The sequence below is a fragment of the Oryzias latipes genome, chromosome 7, assembly GCF_053564925.1.
Source record: "Oryzias latipes strain Hd-rR chromosome 7, Olatipes_Hd-rR_3.1".
Taxonomy (NCBI): domain Eukaryota; kingdom Metazoa; phylum Chordata; class Actinopteri; order Beloniformes; family Adrianichthyidae; genus Oryzias; species Oryzias latipes.
In genome coordinates this window covers 24,438,661-24,460,826 of record NC_136243.1, presented here as the reverse complement: position 1 = coordinate 24,460,826, position 22,166 = coordinate 24,438,661, and the positions used below count along the sequence as shown (strand labels likewise).

Sequence of the window (22,166 nt, the reverse complement as noted above, 5' to 3'; positions counted from 1 at the left end):
ACTACAGTATGCTATTGTCTTTCCATGATAAATATTATTTTTTAAGAATCTGAAATTACTTTAATTAATAAAGAAAAAGTCACACTAATGCACAACGCAAATAAGAGACAGACTTAGCTGGATAATAAAATATGTTTATTGGCTCAGTGGAGTTAAAACAAAACCGATAAGTGTTGCTTGAGGGGACCTCAGGATCTTCTTGACCAGCGGAGCAGTGGGGACACTAAAAAAGAAAGGTTGGTGAGCAACCATTCTCATTAACACCAAGAAACTTCAAGGTAAAAGGGGTTGCTCACTCAGTGGTGATGGAAGGAATATCCAGACTGATGTTTCAGGAAGAAGCTCAAACAGGAAGTGTCCAAATAGAATCATGATCAGTATCCAACACCAGTCCAACAGTCAAAATCCAAATTCAGGAATACAAAAACAATTAGGAAATAGGACAAAACTCAAAGGTTAGGGCAGAAGAAGTCAGAATGTACAAAAGGTACACAAGACTTGGCAGGCTGGCAGAAAAGGCCACTGGCAATTTACACTCTGGCACCAGAACTACTTAAGTAGAGGAAGCTACAAGTGAAATGAGTGAAGCAATTAGCAGAAACAAAGAGCAGAGAAAAAGAGAGCAGCAGGAATGACAAAATGTTGAATTCTCCATTTATGGTCTGATGGATTTATGCTTTCAAGTTCTTTTTTGGTTACAAAAAGTCACGCCTTTGCATTTTATACTTCTAAAGAGGGAATACGTTATCCCTTTTACATTGAAGCTTTAACTCCCTGTTTACATTCTTTTGACTACCGTGAATCTAACCGTGTTCGCAATTAACGTAAGTCAGCTGACTCTGTCATAGAGAAAAGTGTCTTTGTGCCGTTTTGCAACACTTAAGGTTAGTAGTGTTCTCCATATCAGTTAGTAATGTTTGTATCGTATTGCATCTCAGTGCAAAGTGGCTATGAAAGGATGATTTCTACGCATCAGAATCAGCAGATTCATGTTGATCACGTGAATGCTACGTCAAACGTGTTAGACGTTCTCAGTCACAACATCTAACACAGGGTTTTAATTGGCGAGTTAATTTTCATTGATAGTCTGTAAAAAAAAAAAACAATACCTACCAATTACTTGATTTATACGTACTGTCAGTAAATTTGAAATCAGTTAAACAGCGTAATTTTTAATAAAACATTAATTCATTGGTATAATTCTGGTCCTCATAAGGAATGTGCTATAAAATGTGAACTTATACTGTGTACTGCTTTGTATTGTAATAAGTCTCAACATATCAGTTAACAGTACTGTTTTAAGTTCTTTTGTCTGTTGCATTATGCATGGCGGTATGGTATTAGTCATGTGACTGAAAGCTGGAACGAGTATTCACTTTGTGTTGGATGTTGCAAACGTAGGCGGGACATCAGCAAATATGACTCTTTTTGTCATGTGTTGGCATTGCAGAGGATAACAATGAAATGCAATTGTAATAGTGATTTTTGCTCAATGGCTTATGTCATGCCACCAAACAGACTTCATTAGCTCCTGAATTAATGGGAGACATTGTTGCATGGTCTGAAATGAACTAAAGGTGGGAGACAGATTGGCAGAAAACAGAGGAAACTCATTCCTTTGACGCTTAGCCTCACAATGGCGAGCAGTGTTGTGCTAAGCCAGCTGATTTGACTGCCGGCTTTGTGTTTAAAAAAAAAAAAAAAAAAGGGGCGGTCGGTCATGTGTTTGGTTTGTAGCTAATTCCAAAAACAGAGCCCTGGCTAATCCTTGACATCAGGTTCAGTGTGTTGGAGTAATGAGAATCGAGTCCACATCACCTTTGCTGTTGGTACGCTAGCTCGCACTTAGTTAATCAGCCTCTATTCAGCAAATGATCCAGCTTTTTTTTGTCCTAATGAGATACTTAGTGGGTTTTTTTAATAGCCAGCCTTGCAAAAGTGTCACATTTCACCTGGAATGTGTTTTGGCAGATCAGGGCTATACCTGCCTTGCATAAGCAGTGATGAAATTAGCTTCATACGTAACCAATCATATCTGGACTACCTTATTATTTACAAAAAAATAGAGGTACCAAATCTGTTTTACCCAGTTTTGTCCTCACAGAGGTCATGTTTGTTATTTAGGCCTGTAAAGAAAAACAAGATTTTAAGGACTATTTAAAAAATGCTGAACAAATACAGTAATAATAAAACTATTACTAATATCTAATTTAAATAAACACAAGAGGTTGTTTTTGTTTCTGAGGAACTATTTATAATATTAATTTTTAAAAACTGTTAAGTAAATTAAGGGAAACTAAAATAATTTTTACAAACATCAGATCAGCCAGAAGAGGAGGATGAAGGCAGAGTGGGATAAGGTTAAAACAAAAAGCATTAGAGTGATACTAATTGAGAAAAAAAATGGAAACTAAGATAGAGACAATCAGCCAAACAGGATTAGCATGGCATCCATGCCAACGAGCAAGCCTGTAGCTATTGCAAAGTTAGCTACATGCAGGGAGACCCATGAACAAACACAAACATGCACACATACGGGGGCCTCGTCACACGCCTGTAGATGGATCCAGGGCTGCAATCAGTACAACATTCTAATCTCTCAGGCCAAATGATCTGTCCTATTTAAACCACTTTACCAAAGCATGTGCACAGTGTCAAAGTAACCTCAGAGCAGCCAACAGTGATCGGAATAATAATGATCCATTGCTTTTATTTTAATGACAGACTTGATTCTATGAGTGCATTAAAGCCATTAAACCCTCCTGATAATGGATTCTATAAAGATCAATCTTTTTGAACGGCACAGTGATATATTATGGGCTTCTCAAAATTGGGGGAAAGTGAATTTTTAACACCCCTGCAATATTAAAATGTAGATAATCACCAACATGAATATAATTTATTTTGACACTAAAACTTATTGATGACGATCAGGTATCTAGTTAAGTAGGGGCTTTGACTGAGGCTGAGATGACAGAGACATGACTATCACGAGTTTGCCATTATTTTGGTGAGCAGTGAATGTGAACCCTCTCTGACCTAATTACTTTATAAGATTACAGATCACACTTCCAAATATTATTTCAGTGCATCTAAAACTGAGTCCCTATCATTCTCTCTCAAATCTAATTAGAACGTTTTTTTTTCAGTGAACACACATCTATCTAAAGTACTAAGATTAGAGGCGTAATGATTCATTTTAACAACAATTTGATTCATATCATAATTAGTGGTTGACAATCTGATTCATAGTCAACATTGATTCATTTTAAACGATCAGATTCAATCTGATTCAGTGACCTAAAACCGATCCAGGACATCTTTAGCCAAAAATTCAACCAACGTGACTCAGAGATAAATATTTGGGCGCTGAACAGTGGAGGGGAAGTTTTCCATTCCTTGGATTTCTTGCAATATAATCAAGTGTAAATGAAATATGTGTAGAAACAAACAAGTAAGCAAGAATTACTGGTATATCCATTCATATTTTAGCTTAATAAAGTTCAACCCGCTGTTGTTTTTCCACACTGAATGGTCATATGGCTAAATTCAAAGTGTTTCAGCATACTGGACTGTAATGATGGCTTGATCATTTTTTGCTGCCATCACATGTGTGTTTTCCACTGTGAAGACACTTGGTTGTTTTTACTCTATCCAAATGGTATTTTCCATTATCTATATAATCAATTTATTTAATTTTGAATTGATTTCTGTGGTATAGGTCGATTCAATTCAATTAACAATTTATTTGAGACAGATTTATCTGGTTGGATAATAGGAATAGAAATCTATTGATCATTACACCTCTATTCTTTACTGTATTATCTTTATTTTTTCAATAAGCACTTAAACTGTTGTGTATCTTTGTGGGTCATTGTTTTGTTTTTAATACAGCAACTTAGCAACTTCATTATTTGTGTGAGTCAGGCATCAGACATCAGCTTTTTTAATGATATTTAAAGATGCTTAAGTTTTATGGTAAACTGTTGCTCAAAAAAGTTGTTAACTGTAGCATTGAGAAACTTATTTGATTTAGGAAATTTCCACACCTCAATTAATGACTGTTCAAGTTTGGAACATCAAGCTCCTGTCCTCCAGTGACCAAAAAGAGAGGTAAGCCAGTGGATTAGCTGTGGAAGTGCAGCTTGAAAGTGTAGTTGTTACAGATCACATTACAGAAACAGTCTGTTTTCTTTTTGCCATTTCTTACATTTGAAGGCGTAGGGCTAAAACTGGAAATTTGTTTTCTATGTACTACATCTGTATGTGACCTGTTGCTGCTTGTCTGCAGGAGTCAGACATGCAGTTTTTTGTCACATCAGTGTCTCTGTTTCTCTATCGTTTCAGTCGTCTCTCCCCCTTCTTTCCCATCTCTGTCCCTTCACTTTTTGTCTGTTTGAGTGAGCATGCAGAGTGATCCCAGGAGTTAATTACAGTGGGTGTCTGTTAGGCTGGAACAAAAACCTTGCACAGACAGCACAACTCAGGCGGCAGAAACCAGACCGGTTCAACCCAGTCCTGCCAGGCTGGTCCAGCTTGGGTTGCCTCGCTCACACGATGGAACCACTTTTAGAACGGAAGTTATAATAACAAGAACCTAAAATGAACATTTTGTACCTTGACTTCAACCTTTAACAAAAAAAAAGGAAGGAATCTACTTTCTCCAAACATTTTGCCATATTTTTGATGGTACATTAGCATCAAATGAGGACATTTCTTTTTTTATTATAATTCCATGACTTTGGTTTTATGAATAACAATAAACAGAGTTGCTAGGATTAACTTGGTGGCGAAGATAAATGATCAATATATAATGTAGTGTAATTCTAAGCTGCTTAAATTGCTTCTGTGTATGAAAGAGGCTGGATAAACAAAGCTGCCTTTTTTGCCTAATATTAGTGGAAGCTAATTTAAATAGATCACAGATGCAATGAGCAGATTGGACGGGAATCAGTCCAACTAAACTGGCTAGACACATGTTCATCCAGGTCACTGGCTAGTGCCCCTGAGGCTGGATGTTCCCACCAACCAAGTTTTTATTGTCTAAGTAGCAAAGGGGGATTTTATTGGTTACAATAAGTGGCTGACGACATTACCCATATAAAACATGATTAACACAGAACACAGATGCTACTTATTTTATGGATGAAAGCTAAACATTGTCAATAAGAAGTTGTCAATACCTATTTCTGCGCATTAATGTCCTTTTTTTTCTTCCAAATAGACTAGACTAGTCAAAGACATCTGGGTTTTGAAGTTGGCCCGCTGGAACTATAATCTGGTGGGCAGGCCAGTCTTTTCCAGTAATTTATCTTGTTAGTCAGAGCTGTTGTGGCTTACAGTAATCTAATCCTTGCCATCCGCCACCTTGGATTTTCAAATGCTGACACACTTTACTATTTCACCGCACGACAACATATCTTTCGTTCCACCGTACAATTGTAGAAAAATCTCCTCACAGCCAGAAAGACACTCTTCTATTTGTTGACAGGGCTCTAAATCATCTCTGTTTATCACAGCATGGCTTCCTGAGGCAGGCATGTAACCTGAAAATAATTCCTAGGATATCTGACACTTGTGCTGCGTTTGGCAGAATAAATGTTTGAAGGCTCACATGCTTTGGTAGTTACTACCCAACATGCCAGAATGTCATGCATGCCATGCCCTTTCTATTTACCTAGTGTTTAATTAGGCTAATTGATAAACAAGAGCTTGACCTTTTTGGCCAGCTGTATCATTTCAAAATAAGAGAAAGAACCATGCTTTGCTTTAGCCTTTCGTAGTATGTAGTTACAGACCTTTATTTCTTTCTTTTTATTGAACCTTTATTTATTATTATTATTTACCAGGAAATCCCACTGAGAAATGATCTCTTTTTCAAGGGAAACTTGACATCATGCTGTAATACATTTCCAAGGTTTTGTAATGTTTTGCGATTATTTTGTGTTTTTTTGGGATTTTCTTTGGCATTGCTTGTCTTGGCTTTTTCCATCTGAATTCTGTTTAGCCCTCTTTTCTGCTCTAATTTCAACCGTAAATTAATTACAATTCTCAGAGCTCTACATGCATCTGTCACTCGAAATTATGTGTGCTAATTGAGGTTCATTTAGCATCAAAGAATCCCTTGTCACTATTTTCATTTAGTTTTTGTTGATTTTTAAATAAAAGCTTTGTTTTTCTATTAAGTTAACTTTTAGTTAACCTTTTTTTTTTTGCATTTTTGTGGCACCTGCCTGTATGCTTGTGAGGCATTTTCCAGCTTGGGTGTGAAAAGAATCTTTAGAAATTATTGTTCAATTCTGACAGGACAGCTGAATCAGGCTATCCTAGATATTTTAGCCATGGGCAACTTTAAAGCAGGATTTCACTATAAAGAATAACTATTCCAAACAAAACAGAGTTGTTTTGTTAAATTATATTTTTCTCCCTTTTCTTCCTGATGGTATAGTTAGCATGTTGGCTGTTGCTTATCATTTATCAGTCTCCAAACATCTCCCAACCACTCGAGGTAGAGTGTTTTTCGTCTTGTAGGTGTTGTTTTGTTTTACATTGTTGTTGTTTCCTATGGTTGTGGACATTCATTTTCAACATATAAAAGTTGACAAAAATGTAGAAAGCATATTTTTAGTCAAAATGTAAATAAAAACTGTGGCTTTTTTGGAAATGGGGTGATACAAGGTTTGAATTGGTCAAAAGCTTAATTTAGTTCAATTTCAATTCAATTTTATTTGTATAGCCCAAAATCACAACAACAGTCATCTCAATGGGCTTCGTACCGGTAATTGTAAGGTAAACATGAAATCATAAGGATCATGAAGACATAGAATTCAATAGGAACATTCTAAACTGAGCTAACTAAACAGACTAAACCAAGCTGGGCATCCCTGCCCTAAAACTCCTAAAAAAAAAAACGGATTCCAGGAAAAAAAAGGTGCAACCTCAGGGATGTCCACATGAAGGAGGGATCCTCCCCCAGGATGGATAATTGTATCCAGAGATAAAAAGGACCAACTAAAATATTTAAAGTCCCACTCCTCTTTTAATCGTGAATGTCGCTTTTAGCCAAAAAGTAACAATAATTGTGTTGTTTTCTAGGACACAGTTTCTGCAGAGCGGCAGTGAGTTGTGGGCAGACTTTTGGCGCAGTGTAAGCCCGTCCCCTTCCCATCATACAGTTTATGTGCTGTCCTGCTAGCTCACAGTCCCTACCAAACATTACCGGTGCAAAAAAATAGCAAGCAAGATCGGAGCTATCCATCCGTACAGTTCAGAGCCAGATACCAGCTCAGACAGGCTCCATTCTGAGTGGATGCATCAGAATGGAGCAGAGAAGGGGGGCTTGTGGCATGGCATAGTAACTTGCACATCACATGCAAGCTTTTTAAAATTACATTTTTGCATCTGCTCCCGGTTCACTATAGATAAATAAATACAGAAAAATGAAAATTTGAGCTTAATTTTCTTTAAAAAAGTTCTCCATTATGAGAAAAATGCCACAACATGTTAAAAACACCAAAAACAGAATTTTTATTGGAGTGGGCCTTAATGTGCGGGGGCTTTTAGACTTATAACACAATTATTTTGTAAATTGTGTCCAGGAAACTGTGTGAGTACAAAACAATGCATTAGTCTACAAACACAGACACAAGGACTGCAGCAACTGTTTTTTCTAGCTGCAAAGGAGATATATGACTTAGTTCCAAGATTTAAAAAAATTCAAATCTATTTACCAGCCATGGTCATTTGAGTAAGGAAAATATATGTGATTACAAAATGTCAGGGTATTTAAAACACGAGACATGCTCAATGCATATATACCAGGCAACCACTACCCTATCTGATAGAATTCATGATTTATTATTTTATTATCCTTATTGCATTTTGACAAGGTGTTATGATGGCATAATGGTAATTTCTGTTGTTCCTTAAAGGTATTAGTCTTTTAAGACCTAATAGGATTTTTTTCAGGTTCAGCCACACAAGACGTTGAAATGTGTGAAACGGGTTCTTCTACTCACAGGATTCTGTGAGAGAGTTGGGTTACAGGAGAGAGTGGGTTGTTGTGAATCTGCCAGCACACAAGTCTATCTTACTGAACTTTAGATGATACTTGCTGACCTTAGGGTTGCTTGATCCAACACTCAGCAACACAGAATTGGCAAAGAGAAGGGCTGCATACAGAAGCAGCATCCCTGTCTCCATCTGTGCCAGACGAGATGGGAAAATGATGCTCCATGTAAGGAGGGAGACAGACGTGGTGCACATGAGGAAATTTAAAAAAATGTAGAGACAATCCTCACTGTAGACATTAAAGCCTTTATACCAACATGCTTTTTTTATTTTTAGATAGAGTCAAAGGGAGGAAGTGTTCACTACTGACTGAATAACACAATTTTAGTCCGCACAAAACAAAAATAATCTAACTTTTGTTGACAACCTCTATGATGAAGTTGGGGAAGTGGCCTTTCCAATTGTATTCCATTAATCGTATAAACAGCAAAAAAAAAAGTTCCAAAACACAAATTCAAAGGGGGAGAGTAAAGGCTGCTAACACTGGGACAGCAAAATGGGAGAATATTGTATTAGACACATCAAATCTGTCTATTTTTCATCCAACGACCTGCAGGCCCCAGCCTCTATTAGTTTAGCTTTGTGTTAGGCATAAAGCTTTGCATCAATGAAATCGATCAGTGGAAATCTAGTTTTTATGACTGCTATTTTTAGTGAGGTCTGTGACAAATCAATGGCTGCTGTTACATTCCCTTAAAAAAAATTTGTCGATCAACTTTTTCATCTATGTGACTTTACCTTACCGAAATAGCAAAAATAAACCTAAAGCAACTACCGGTAAATCTTAAAGTATTTAATTAAACTGGTATACAAATTTTTATTCTCTCAATCAAAAAGGCTTTAGGTTTGCAAAACCTAAAAAACTATAAAAATGAAATTGTTGTGAAAACTATGGTAGGCAAGAAGAAATTCTTATGACATCTACACCGCAGAAACAATTTTCACATGTTCTCAGTTATATTACGTCGCCTGTTTACATGCTATTTTTAACCCAAAACATTTTTAATGACATAAAAGACATGTGCATTTTATTTTATTTTTTGGTATGAATTGTATTTATTAAAGCACATATGATTTGAGAAAGAGGAAGCTATAGATGTAGATAGTCATTACATAATAGTTAGCATACATATCTTTTTTGTAACACTTCAACGTACACCAAAGGGGGGTAGCTGCATGAATTTGTATTTTATATGAAATCAAAAGTAGCTTGTGAGCTGTGACCCTGCCTGCTTTCAAGGTTTCTATGACCGTCAGTGAACTGGAATTTTTCCGCCTCCATTCTGTCGCCATACTGGGGATATGTGGCAGATGCAGCAGACATCTGCTTTATGCTGCTATAGCTTGGGTGTTGTCTTAGTGTTACTTCAATTCAATGCTTCTACTTCCATCTAGTGGCTGTAGTGATTACTGTGCAGTCATGACTGAAGAAAGAACTTTACAGTTGAATCCTTTCTATGGATAGAGTGTGGAGGCACTCTTATGTTCATGAAATTATCTCAAATTGCTTGTGGCTATAAAAGCCTGAAGTGGTAAACAAAAAAGTGAAGCAGATGTTAAAATAGCAATATCATGTTTCACATACCTCTCGTTTTAGGACCGCAAGCTGACCAAGGCTGAACAGCAGCGCTTTAAGGAGGAGGCTGAGATGTTAAAGGGGCTTCAGCACCCAAACATCGTCCGCTTTTATGACTCCTGGGAGTCTGTTCTGCGTGGAAAGAAATGTATCGTTCTTGTCACCGAGCTCATGACATCGGGAACACTGAAGACGTGTGTATACTTTTTTTGTGTCAGCTTTGTGAAGTTATTTTTGTCTATCTTTGTCATATTGTTTTTGCCAGCTAGTATAGTTTTTTAGCCACTTATTTTGAAAAACACTTACTGTTTATAATTAATTTTTTTTTATTTACTGACATTTATTTTTATTCTACATAGTGTCAAAAAATCATGCAAATCTTTTTTTTAGTTTTATTTTTAACAAAAAATGAATGTATTTGTTGAAATGGGCTTCAGTTTTTAAACTGCATACTTTATTTCCCTAAAATCAAGTAAAATATTTTCTTCATGTTTCAGAGTGACGTAAACCAGAAAAAACTAAATGCTAATACTTCTTATGTAAAGTTAACATAATGCTTTATGTAAAATATAAGGGCATTTCCATAAAGTTACACAATTGCTAATCAAGTTATTGTTAGATTATGTTGTCTCTTATATTGTTGTGTTTGCATTTATTTATGTTTATTTTGTCTAATCTTTTTTTTCTGCGCATAGCTATCTAAAGCGCTTTAAAGTGATGAAACCCAAGGTCTTAAGAAGTTGGTGCAGGCAAATTCTGAAGGGCCTTCACTTCCTTCACACGAGGACTCCACCAATTATTCATCGAGATCTTAAGTGTGACAACATCTTCATCACAGGCCCCACAGGATCAGTCAAGATAGGGGACCTGGGACTTGCTACTCTAATGAGGACCTCCTTTGCAAAGAGTGTGATAGGTACGCTACAGAGGAAAGCTAGTTGTTTTTGTCAACTGCAGAAAATCATCAGCTTTATCTAAACCTTCTCTGCACCCAATGTTCTCACATTTTTAAATTGTTTTTATATAGTTTATATATAGTTTTATATAGTTTATATATAATGTACTATTATATGAAAGAGAAAATCAATGTAAAATGAAGTACATTTAAATGTCAACAAGATTTGTAAAATGTAGCACACTTTTGGTACTGTTTGTAAAATTTTAGCTTGAATCAAAAAAACAAAGTGATTTTGCAGTGGATGAGGCTTTTCATAAGCAAATGTTTCATGATTTTATTTGTTTGAGTGGATGTTAAAGGAAAATAACTTTCTTTTCTAAACAGGAACACCAGAGTTCATGGCTCCAGAGATGTATGAGGAGCATTATGACGAGTCTGTGGATGTGTATGCTTTTGGGATGTGCATGCTGGAGATGGCAACTTCAGAATACCCCTACTCAGAGTGCCAAAATGCAGCACAGATTTATCGCAAAGTTACTAGTGTGAGTGCTATTAATATCATTTACTGTCCTGAAAACATTCGTTAAGCAGATAAATGAAGTCTAATTTATACTTTGTTTTGTTAGTTTCCTTAAATATAATTTCAGCTGTTTGGCTTGATAGCATAAAATGACAAATTTGTGTAAGTTTAGCATTTATGTCTATATAAACTTTTCCGTATGTACACTTACATTTTCAGGGCATTAAGCCAGCCAGCTTTGATAAAGTAAATGACCCAGAAATTAAAGAGATCATAGAAGGCTGCATTCGTCAGACTAAAAGCCAGAGGTAAACAGGTTTATTTGCAACATGAGTGTCTCTTGTAGATGTACAGTACTTGTCATCTTTGGGACTTTTTTCACTCATCAGACTGTCTATACGAGACCTCCTTAACCATGCGTTCTTCGGGGAGGACACTGGTGTTCGGGTGGAGCTTGCAGAGGAGGACACAGGCATCCAGGACTGCCTTGCTCTACGGATTTGGGTCGAAGACCCCAAAAAGTTAAAAGGGAAGCACAAGGACAATGAGGCCATTGAGTTTAGCTATGACCTGGAAAACGATAGTGCTGAGGAAGTGGCTCTGGAAATGGTGAGGAACAAGATGACTGATGATTGGAAAAAATAGTTTAAAAGTCTCTGCTGTAGTGTATGGTTGACCTGGAAAGAAAGATCAGGGTTGGGTGGGGAAAAATCATCTTCTCAAATGGCAATAACTTCAGAATAAGTAGAACTGACTACAAACAAGAATCAGCACATTATCTCATAATGAGCTTATAAAAATCATGTGCTTCAACTCAGGAATAAGACATCACGCATTGACATTTCTTAGATGCACAAACTATTTCTAAAATAAAAACAGTTATTTAAACATCAGGTTAACCCCTTCCTGCCACAACTTATTTCCAATTATATAAAAAAATGTTTTGGTCTTTTATTTCAAATTCAAGTTAATGGTAAATTAAGTGGAGTCCTGGTACGTTGTGAATCTGTGAAATATGGAGTGAAGAAGTTAAAGACAGTTTTTAAAAAGCACAGTGTTTAAAAGAAGCTTAATTCAAATTTCCAGCACAATTACATACTTACGGTTGAATATAATATTCTTAACAGTTGTTCTGGGGATGACACTTTATAAACCTTGTCATTTTGATTTATATTTGGCATCAGATTTGTGTAGTCTTTCATTTGGCAAGTGACTGTCAAACTAATTCCAGATAATCCTCAGATTTCAGAAGGTCTTTTGTGGATTAGTTTTTAGAGCATACTGAGTTAAAAACCACCAACTCCTTCTTTCTCACATTCCCTTTTTTCAAAGGTCAAGTCTGGATTCTTCCATGAAAGTGATGCTAAGGTGGTGGGGAAATCCATCCGGGACCGAGTAAACCTAATTAAAAAGTCCAGGGAGCGTCGTCAACAGCAACTTCTTCAGCAGCAAGTCTTTGAGAAGGCAAAAAACTCTACTCCCCCCTCATATCCTTTTTCTCATCCTTCTTGCCCATCTTCACTGCACATACCATCTGGACATGGAGGAGGTGGAGAGCAAGGAACTGGAGGAATAATGCAGGAGTCTGAAGAGCTCCCTGAGGCAGACCAGCATGTACAGCAGCAAAGTGTGCTCAGTGGAACCACCCTGAGTCTGCCAGGTAATGCATTTTTAGATTAATATATGATAAATGTTTGAATAAAACACTTGATATGGTCTAGCAACAGGATCAAGAAGAAAATGAAGCATTTTATAAAAGAAATATAATTAACTTTTTGTTTACACTGTTGCTCCGAATGTGAAGATGAGACCATAGGGCGTGGCAGCTGTGACTCTTCTACAAGTGGACAGAGCCAGGCATACTCTCTCCATGGGGAACCATACCCTCTTTCTCATATTTCTCTCCCATCAATGACATCTGTGAGTCTATGCTTTACTTTACTCATAGTTTTTTAGATGTAGGACTTACTATGTATTGTTTGAATTTGTTGGATCGTTTAAAATTAACAATGTATTGTTTTCTTTTTCTTTTTTCAAGAGCAATGGTGCATCATCTAATTCTCAAATGCTGCTCTCTGGTGAAAGTGGAAGTGCTCCAAACATGCTTCTTGGGCAGAGTGTTGGTATGTCTACCATGCCTATTGGCCAAAGTGGAGGGGGAGCCATTGGTCAGATCTTTATTCAGCCCACCAGCGTGGTTTCACAGGTATCAGTGAGTTTTTTTAGATGAGAAGGAAAATGTACATCAAAGCGAAACGTGCTTTTGATATTTAGTTAAATTGAAAGCATTTTAGAGAATCCTTGGCGTTTTTTGCTAATTGCAATATTTCTATGAGTCCCACTAATTTCCCACATTTGGGTTCTTCTCCCCCGAACTAATAATTAAAACCATGTAACAAGTCATCCTCAGAAGAATCTAAGATTGATCATCTGTTGAACATTTGTCAAGATTTCCACCTGAAAGCTAGTTTCTATAGTTATTAAGGTGGAATAAACAGTAAAAAATCCCTCATTAAATTACATTGCAACCATTTTTCTGCCCATTTTATTTGTAATGTGGTAATTTCCTCCCTTGATGTGCATTAACATTTTCCTATCTAAGCTGTGCCTGTTTGGTGAAACATTACTGATTGACTTTAAACATTGTGAGGAAATTTTGTTGATTCAAATTGTGTGATCATTATTTTATTTTCTGCTGAAACTTATTCCTAAACTAATTTTGTACTTCTTTCTTTCTCTCCTCTTTCAATTCAAATCCTCATTTTTCCTTCTTTGCCACTGTGTAGTCACAAACTTTTGATTCAGATGCATTTAAGCTGGCTGCCACTCAGTCATACACCCTGCCAGTGTCCCCACAAGCCCCCATTAACGTTCCTACCACATCGATGCCAATCAGTGATCCCACTGGAGTGTCTGGGACCATTGTGCCCCACATGCAGCATGCCAACCCCACTGCCACTCCCATGCCAATCACTGACATCATCCCTCATGCAGTTCCCCAGCAAACACAGCCTATCATGATCCCGGAGCAGGCTGTTGTCCCAAATCAAGCCATTGGAATTAATTCACAGACCTCCACATTTCAAAAGCAAATGGAGGCCAAACAGCAAGAACTTAGTGCTGCTCAGTTGCCATCAGAAGGGCATCAGCAGAGTATTTTAGCTGCAGCTGTTCAGAAACCTCACTACGAGTCTCTGCAGCAGATCTGTGTGCAACATCCTGTTCAGCAAGTCCATCCAGCTTCTCAACAGGTGACCATACAACCAAGCACAGAGTCTCAAGCTATGTCAGTCCAGCCAGAAGAGTTGACTCTGACATATACACAGCTACAAACAGGTGATCCATGTAATCAAACAAGGGCCCAGTCACAGCAGCTGCAACAACAACTTCAGCAGCAGCAAGTTCTGTTGCAGCAGCAGCAACAGCTTGTGCAGCAGCAGCATGCTCTCCTCCTCGAGCAGCATCAGTTGTATTTCAAGCAGGGGCTAGATCAGCAGCAACAAAAAGAACTCCTTCAACAACAGCAGCAAGTCCAACTACAGCAACAGACAGCAATGCAACACAAAATACTGATTGAACAACTGCATCAAGGTGTGGTTCCTCAAGAGAAACCTCAGCAATCACTCCTACAAGATGTCGCTTCAAAGCAAAATCAGCAAAGTCAGTTTTACCAACTAACCGAGCAACAAAAAGGTGGAACAAAAACCGAAGAAAATATGTTGCTAAACAGGGAACAACTACAACAAAAAGTTCTATGTCACCAACAAAATGAGCAGGTTCAGCAGCAAATCTTAATCCAGCAGTTGGAGCAGCAACATCACCAAGCACTAATGCAGCAACATTTGCAACATCAGCTGATTTTGCAGCAACAGCAGTTGCAGAGTCAAGAGCAGCAACAACTCCAAGGAAAAATAGAACAGCAAGCTCTTTTGCAACAACAGTTAGAACAACAGCAACAAGCAGAGATGCTACAGCAACATGCTTTCCTGAAGCAGCCTGTTCAAGAGCAGCAGAAACCCGCTGCCAGCCTTCAGCTTCAGCAAACAGAAATACCAACGGACAACATTGCTATGCATATTCATCAGCAGCAAGCTGATGTGCAACAAGTGTGTGTCCCGCAAATAAAAACAGATCAGTTAGTGCATCATTCCACTCCGCATCACATAAAAGAGCAACAGCAGTCGGTTGTACAGCAGCATCAAGAATTCGTTGAACAGCATCAGCAACAATTCTCAGTGATGGACCTTTGTCCTCCATTCAGCGTTGATACAGAAGTAGTTCAGCATCAAAGTCACAGAATCTCTCAAACCCAAGTCCCAATGGCAGTTCAGAGTACACAGATAACTGCCCTGACATCTCCTGCAGTCATCAAACAGCAGGGGCAAAATGAGTATCATCTCCAGAGGCAAGACCAGGCCTCTCTCCAGTTTTTAGCCCAGTCAGCAGCCCAAGCATCTCAACCTGTGGCTGAGGGTTATGTGCTCCCCCCACAAGCTATGATCCAAGGTCAAGTACCAATCAGTCACACCCAGCCGGTTCCTTTGCAGACCACCTACACTGGACCTGTAGCCATCACACAGAGCCAGAGACCTGCTCAGCCATCAATCCATACTCAACCTCTTCTTGCATCTTTTTCTCAGTCCCAGTCACAACCGGACCAAATACCAAATCTTGGTAACCAAATGATGGGCCAACAAAAACTATCTGTTGCTCAGCCTCCAGTTGCTCTTTGTTCTGATATTAGCATTCAGCAAAATGTTCAAACACCAGAGCTCATCCACCTGCCTCAGTCCTCCCACCAAGCCAAACCATCTATACCACAGAACATTGCTCAACAGCTGGAGCATCACAGACTGGTCCTACAGTATCAGCAGATGATGGATTCACACGTCTCTGTTGGAAGTGCTGGAACTCTAACAGACGCCCTCTCATCAGTACTTGACTCTAAATCCCTTAATGCCCCTCTTCATCCTGTGCATGCTAAACAGTTTGGAGCATCAGGCCAAACAACACTATTTCCTGCTCAGCACCAGTCCGCAGGAAGCACTGTTGACCCTTTACTAATTCCGCCAGTGTCCCATACATTGTTACCTCAATTAAATGACCCAAGTCAGCAACATTTAAATAACCCTCCTCAAGTGCAGCAGCCATCAACCTTACAGATACCACAGAGCCAGTTGCCCCTCCAGCTCAGCCCATCACCCATCCAGCAACCACCTCTAGTTAATTTGGCTGAAACCCAGTCACAGAACAGGGCTCTGCCCCTCTGCAGTCAACTAGCTGCAGGTGCCCCTGCTTCTCCACAACATGAATCAAAACAAATCTTCCCAGTTCACACCTCAAGTCAGGCTGAACAACACCTTCAAACTCATTCACACAATCAGACACCCACAGACAAAGCAAATTCTGAACTGCTTGTTCTGTCCCATACTTTCTGTCCTGCTCAAACTGTCAGCCCTTTGTGTTCCTCAACATCCCTGACATCCCTCCCACCCCAACAATCTGCCGCTGCTGAGCTTTCCACGTTTCTGCCAGCAGCCTTGTTAACCTTGCCAGGACAGTCTGACATTACACTCACCTCTCCACCTGTCACTACACATCACTCGCTTGAGTCTAATAACCCTAAACAGCTCCAACCCTCGCTGCAAGATTGTGACCTTTCCTTACTGGGGATTTCTCAGGTACATAGAGAATAAAAGTTTCTATTTTATTTTTGAATTATTTTATGTTGTTGAAATACAGCTGCAGAGAATAACAATAATATCAAAATATCTGACTAAACCTTTTTGGATTCAAACTCACTAACCCACATATTTTTAAATGTGTAGATTTGATGAAACATGCGATAATGCTCAGAATTATTGGCCCCCTTGAACAAAAATAATATTGTGCACTAGACATCATTATTGCCAATTTGTACCCATACATTACATTTTGAGAGAACAACAAAACAGAACATTTGGCATTAATGTCTGCTGGTAAGCATAGGCTTTTCTAGAATAACACTGTTATAGTACCAGGAATGGTTTTTCACGTTGATATTTTATTTAATTGTACCCTTAAATCAAGTTACTGCTTTATGAGTTTGTTTTGTTAATGACTTTAGCTTCATATTTATTTTCTTATCTTATATTTATCCACCTACAATTTTGCAGGATGGTCCAAATGTGACAAATGCAGAACATCATTCTTCAACAGGGTATGTATCATAAATTAAAAGTGAAGAACCTAAAATGGTAAAAAATGTAAACAACCTAAACACATGTTTTTTTTTACCCAAAGACATTTCTGATAGAGTTCTTATGTTATCTTCAAATGAAATAATTGCAGATGTATTATTATGTATTTAGGAGCACGATATTTGACATTTTTGTTTTTCTCAGTTCTGTTCCAGCAAATGGAGAGGATACCGCCCAGTTATTGGCAAATGGGAAATCGGATAGATCCAAATGTCAAAGGAGAGCTTCCTGTCTGAAACCAGAGAAAAGTTCACAGCAGTTTCAGATGAGCATGCTTCAGGTAAAAAAAAAACACTAAATAAAAATAAAAAGAATGTAACTGAACAATTTAGAACAAGGTTTTGTTTTTTTAACCCTCATAGGTATCTGGAAGTGGAGACAATATGGTCGAATGTCAGCTGGAAACTCATAGCAACAAAATGGTGACATTCAAATTTGACATCGAAGGCGACGCACCTGAGGACATAGCAGATTACATGGTACTTTATAAAGGTGTTGCAACTATGTTTGTTTTTAATTCATTATTATTAATTTATTTGGTTGTGTATTTTAGGTGGAGGAGGACTTTGTCCTGGATGTTGAGAAGGAGAAGTTTGTCGAAGAGCTCAGATCAATTGTTAAGAAAGCACAGGAAATCCTTCAGACACATTCAGAGGTATGATGATTTCTGTCACAGTCTCCTCTTCAATGTTTACATAGCTGAGTAATTATATTTTTTAATGCTTTCCTTTTCTGTCAGACCGGATCAACAGGCCAGATACATGTGAACACTCCCACAGGCTCAAGTAAGTTTATGAATGGATGTCTTTGACGATTCTTACAGACCATACAAGTTATGTTCTTCAAGAGAACTTCTTTTGATTCCTCTGCTGTTTTGTTATTTCTCCGCAGAGCTCAAATAACCCTATTTAAAAGAAATATTACCATAATGATGAGTTATGATGTAATGTGCAACTAATCCAGTTTTCTGGTTTTTCAGTGGACTTGGTACCCTATTCTTCTCCAGTTGGACGATGGCGTTTTTTTATTAACCAAACTATTCGCCACAGAGACTCTCTTTCCAATCAAGGGGCAGTCACACCACCTCCCACTGCAGAGTCAAAACATCCTCAAGGAAATACAGGTAAACTCTTTATACGTTTCTTGAAATCTTTGGTTTATTAATGACCCTGGCAGCAGCATAACAAAACTAACTGTGTTTTCTCTGTAGCTGTGGAAAGTGAAGGATCCCAGATTTTGGAGTCCTTAACTGGAATGACTTCCCCTTCCTGCAGCTCCCCATCTTCTACCTTGCCCCCAGCCCCCACTGTCTCAGTCAATGCCTCAGTAACTCCATCAGCCCCAGCCACCCCTGCTTCTGAAACCACCTGTGGTCCAGCCTCTTTATCTCACATCGAACTTCAAGGGCACACTTCAGATTGTGCTGAGCAAAACCCCTCTGCTTCTTCAGCCTTACCAACATCAGCTGCTGCTAACATCCCCACTGTGCTTCCTGCAACTTTCCCATGTCCCTCACCCATAGCCGTTCTTCCTGATAATGTCACCCTTCCTTCTATAACTGCATCTTCCACCGTAGCTTCAAGTGTGGGAGATGCAGTATTCACTGCACTAAAGCCATGTACACCAATAGTGTCTCATTATCAAGCTGCTTTTTTCTCACCACCTTCTGCCACTATTGCCACTTCTGCATTAAGCCCACATGGTATAGAACCACAACAGCCTGACGGTACATCAACCACACAGCAGTCACACCTGCAGCCTGCGCCAGCTCTGCAACAGCAGCTGCAGGCGTGGCAGTTTGAACAGACACAGCAACTTCACCAAGCCTACCAAGATCAAGTTCAGCTGCAGCAAGAAAGAGCTCTGCAGCAGTCTGTCCTCCAAGTCCTCACTCAATCCAGTCATACAGAATTGTTGCAGCCATCTGTAACACAACCATATATTAGCTCAGTACCACATCAGCAGACTTCACAGCAAACCCCAGTTCCTGCTGAGCTAGAACAACATGTACAGTCCCAGAAAAATATGCAGCATTCGGAGGAACAGCACAAAATGGCTAAAGGCATGGACACACAGTACAAACAGCTGCAGTTTTCACAGCAAAAGCAGTCATCTTTACAGATGTCAGAGTCAGAGGTTTCCACAGGAGAAACAAGCATTACAGAGGAAACAGGCAGCTATTCGGCCCGTTTTCCTGCTTCATCTGATTCTTCTGTACCGCCTCAACCTGCATGCTCAACTGAAGGTATTTTATCCAATCTATCCTACAAACTCACACCATCCCCTGCTCAGCCCTCTTCTGTGGCCGAGTCAGATAGTGAAGGCCCTCCCAAAATCGAATTTGTTGACAACAGCATGAAGACTTTGGATGAAAAGCTGAGGAACGTTTTGTATCAGGAGTACAACAGCGGGGTGGCATTGGCTGGAACTGCCTCTTTTCTCGCATCAACTGCCTCCACAACAGCAGGTGGTGATGAGTCATCTGAGGCCCAATCAATCCACAACTTACCTTTTGGCCCACCTGCCTCTTCCTCAGATACTTCCCCTCATTCCTCATGCTCTACCACGTCCTCTCCCACCTCCCGTTCTTCTTCCACTTCTCCTGATCCTGAGAGATGTGGACAGGGAAGAGAACCTTCTTCAGAAGCGCCCAATCCTGTGGAGCAGCAGCCTGGGCCATCTCTCCCCTCTACCTCTGCCTCATCTGCCCTTCCTACCTTCCCAGTGTCTCTCAGTCATGACAATCCTGCTGGCTCCCAGAAGCCACCTGGAACAGGAACCCCAACTGTTCTTGTGAGTAAATGCCACGGAGAGATTGTAAGATAACTTTCTCTCTGTACCAAGTTTATTTTATTTCAATTAACATACAGTATTTAAGAAAGGAAATGTGGCTCAGTTATGTTCTCTTGTAAAGTGTCTGTGACTATGTATCATATTTAAATGTTAAACTCTATCTTAAGTCCCTTTTTCATGTCTCATCTCCATGCAGTCGTTTTTAACTGCCTTAACTGTTCTAGGCTGTACCCTCACATTCTGAAACCAGTGCCACTGGAGATGCGTCTTCGTCCCCCAATCAGCAACCCCTCTCCTTTCGGCATGGACAGCAGCAGCACAATGCAGGAGGTGGATATTTTGGCCTAAACCTGACATGTCCTAGTATCAGAAATTCTGTTAGCAAGAAATCCTGGACTCGAAAATTCAAAAACTGGGCATGTAAACTGCGCCACTCCACCAGCTTGTTCAAGAAGCCCAGAGTTCCTCAAGGTAGCGTCCTTTTAGGGATCAAGAGCGAAAGAGAGCGAAAGAGAGAGAATGGATTGTTGGGTCATGGACCTAAATCTAACGCCTAATATTAGTGTTAACATAGTAATATCATTTACCTTTAAGAATTAACAAACAAAAAAGTTATTGGATTACAGTGAAGTTAGATAAAGACATTGTTTTATTTTGCCAGTTGATCATAGTCCCCATGTAAGTCATTGTTGACGTCAAAACACGCAGGTGCATCTCAATGAATTACTTTATTTTTCAGTAACTCAATTTGAAATATGATACTCAAAAAGATGCTAAACGAACAGAGATGGCTGCAGCTTATGATGAAGCTCATTCAAGAGTTAAAAAATGAACTGCTGCTGGATTCACTACTATACTGCTATGTATGGACATATCGAGAATACGGGTTTGGAAGAGAGCTACTACGCCAGATGCTATGCCTGACACAACCTTGTATTTTCATGGCACAGGGAGGCCCAGATAGGCAGCAGCACAAAGGGTCTTGCCTAAGGACCCACAGTGAGCTTTAGCTTATTGCACGCCCTGGGAAGCAAACCAAGGTTTCCTGCACGTCAGACCTACACTTAGCCAACTGAGGGTATTTTAATATATTCTATAGAGACCTAATTAAAATGCAGTACCGTAAATAATAAACTGCAAGACACCAAACTCAACAACACAGAAAAATTAAGTTTGCTACCAGAGCAATCAGAGTTTCCATAACACCCCAGCAGTGCCTCAAATGAAAACCCTTCATGATCTGCCACTCTAGTTCAACCAAAAGGATGCTCTAAGAAGGATTGAGGAGCTGTCCAGACTTTTCGTTAGTCCGATGCTTCTGGGTTAGACACTGGTTTTGTGTATTTTCATTCATTATCACAAAAAATACAGTACTTCATCAAATATATGTTTTTCTGTAATAAGGCTACAATAGAAATGAATTTAATTTCTTAACTTCAGTAATTAATAATCATCTTTTGAATAAAATTGTAAATGATTGAGATGCACCTGCAGGTAACTGCTTGTTTATTTCTGCGTCTAAATTCCTTTTTTCATTTTTCATTAATTTTTATTTTATCTTTGCACTATTTATTTAAATGCAATAATTATTGAGAGTAGCAGAGGCTGCAATATTGGCACGCTTTAAAAAAGGTTTGCATCAGATTTGACAGAAGCTCACTGTGTCCTGTGTCCAGAACGTATCCCTTCCCTTGTCACCCTCTGTCATTGCCCCAAACCCACAGGCACGACTAACAGCAACACCCGCACGTCCTCGTCACGCCGGGCGGCTCAGTGTAGACAACCCCATGCAGGACACGTCTTTACTCAGATAGGATTGGAGCGGAAAAGCTAAGCTGAAATGTGTCCAGTCACAATTCAGAATACATGTGCACTTTTTGAATAAGCATGAGCAGTTCAGCATTCTGCTGTGAGATTCCTGTGTTTAATCTAGTCAGAGCTGAATCCGCTAATATACTTATGTATGTATTAAAAAAATAACAATTCTTATTTAAACTGTTTATTTTTAGAAGTTTAAGTTTTATTAAAAAAAATCATTACATTTAGTATAACCCTGTTTCTAAAGATTTG

General features: G+C 38.9%; 1 protein-coding gene across 7 annotated transcripts in view; it reads left to right on the top strand.

Moving 5' to 3' along the window:
- Positions 1-22,166, top strand: part of wnk3 (WNK lysine deficient protein kinase 3) — a 36,928-nt gene that overhangs the window by 7,934 nt on the left and 6,828 nt on the right. For 2 of the 7 annotated variants that reach the window (XM_011477061.4, XM_078950654.1), the window contains exons 3-19: positions 9,668-9,840; positions 10,342-10,562; positions 10,929-11,086; positions 11,284-11,372; positions 11,454-11,673; positions 12,397-12,724; positions 12,869-12,984; positions 13,103-13,270; positions 13,851-16,745; positions 17,220-17,263; positions 17,448-17,583; positions 17,666-17,782; positions 17,857-17,958; positions 18,043-18,088; positions 18,283-18,426; positions 18,514-20,096; positions 20,321-20,426. In XM_011477061.4, coding sequence (XP_011475363.1) covers positions 9,668-9,840; positions 10,342-10,562; positions 10,929-11,086; positions 11,284-11,372; positions 11,454-11,673; positions 12,397-12,724; positions 12,869-12,984; positions 13,103-13,270; positions 13,851-16,745; positions 17,220-17,263; positions 17,448-17,583; positions 17,666-17,782; positions 17,857-17,958; positions 18,043-18,088; positions 18,283-18,426; positions 18,514-20,096; positions 20,321-20,426 — 6,646 coding nt within the window. Of the gene's footprint in view, positions 1-9,667; positions 9,841-10,341; positions 10,563-10,928; positions 11,087-11,283; positions 11,373-11,453; positions 11,674-12,396; positions 12,725-12,868; positions 12,985-13,102; positions 13,271-13,850; positions 16,746-17,219; positions 17,264-17,447; positions 17,584-17,665; positions 17,783-17,856; positions 17,959-18,042; positions 18,089-18,282; positions 18,427-18,513; positions 20,097-20,320; positions 20,568-21,772; positions 22,163-22,166 lie in introns of those variants that run through there. The other 5 variants (XM_078950653.1, XM_078950652.1, XM_078950651.1 and 2 more) reach the window with 5 other exon arrangements.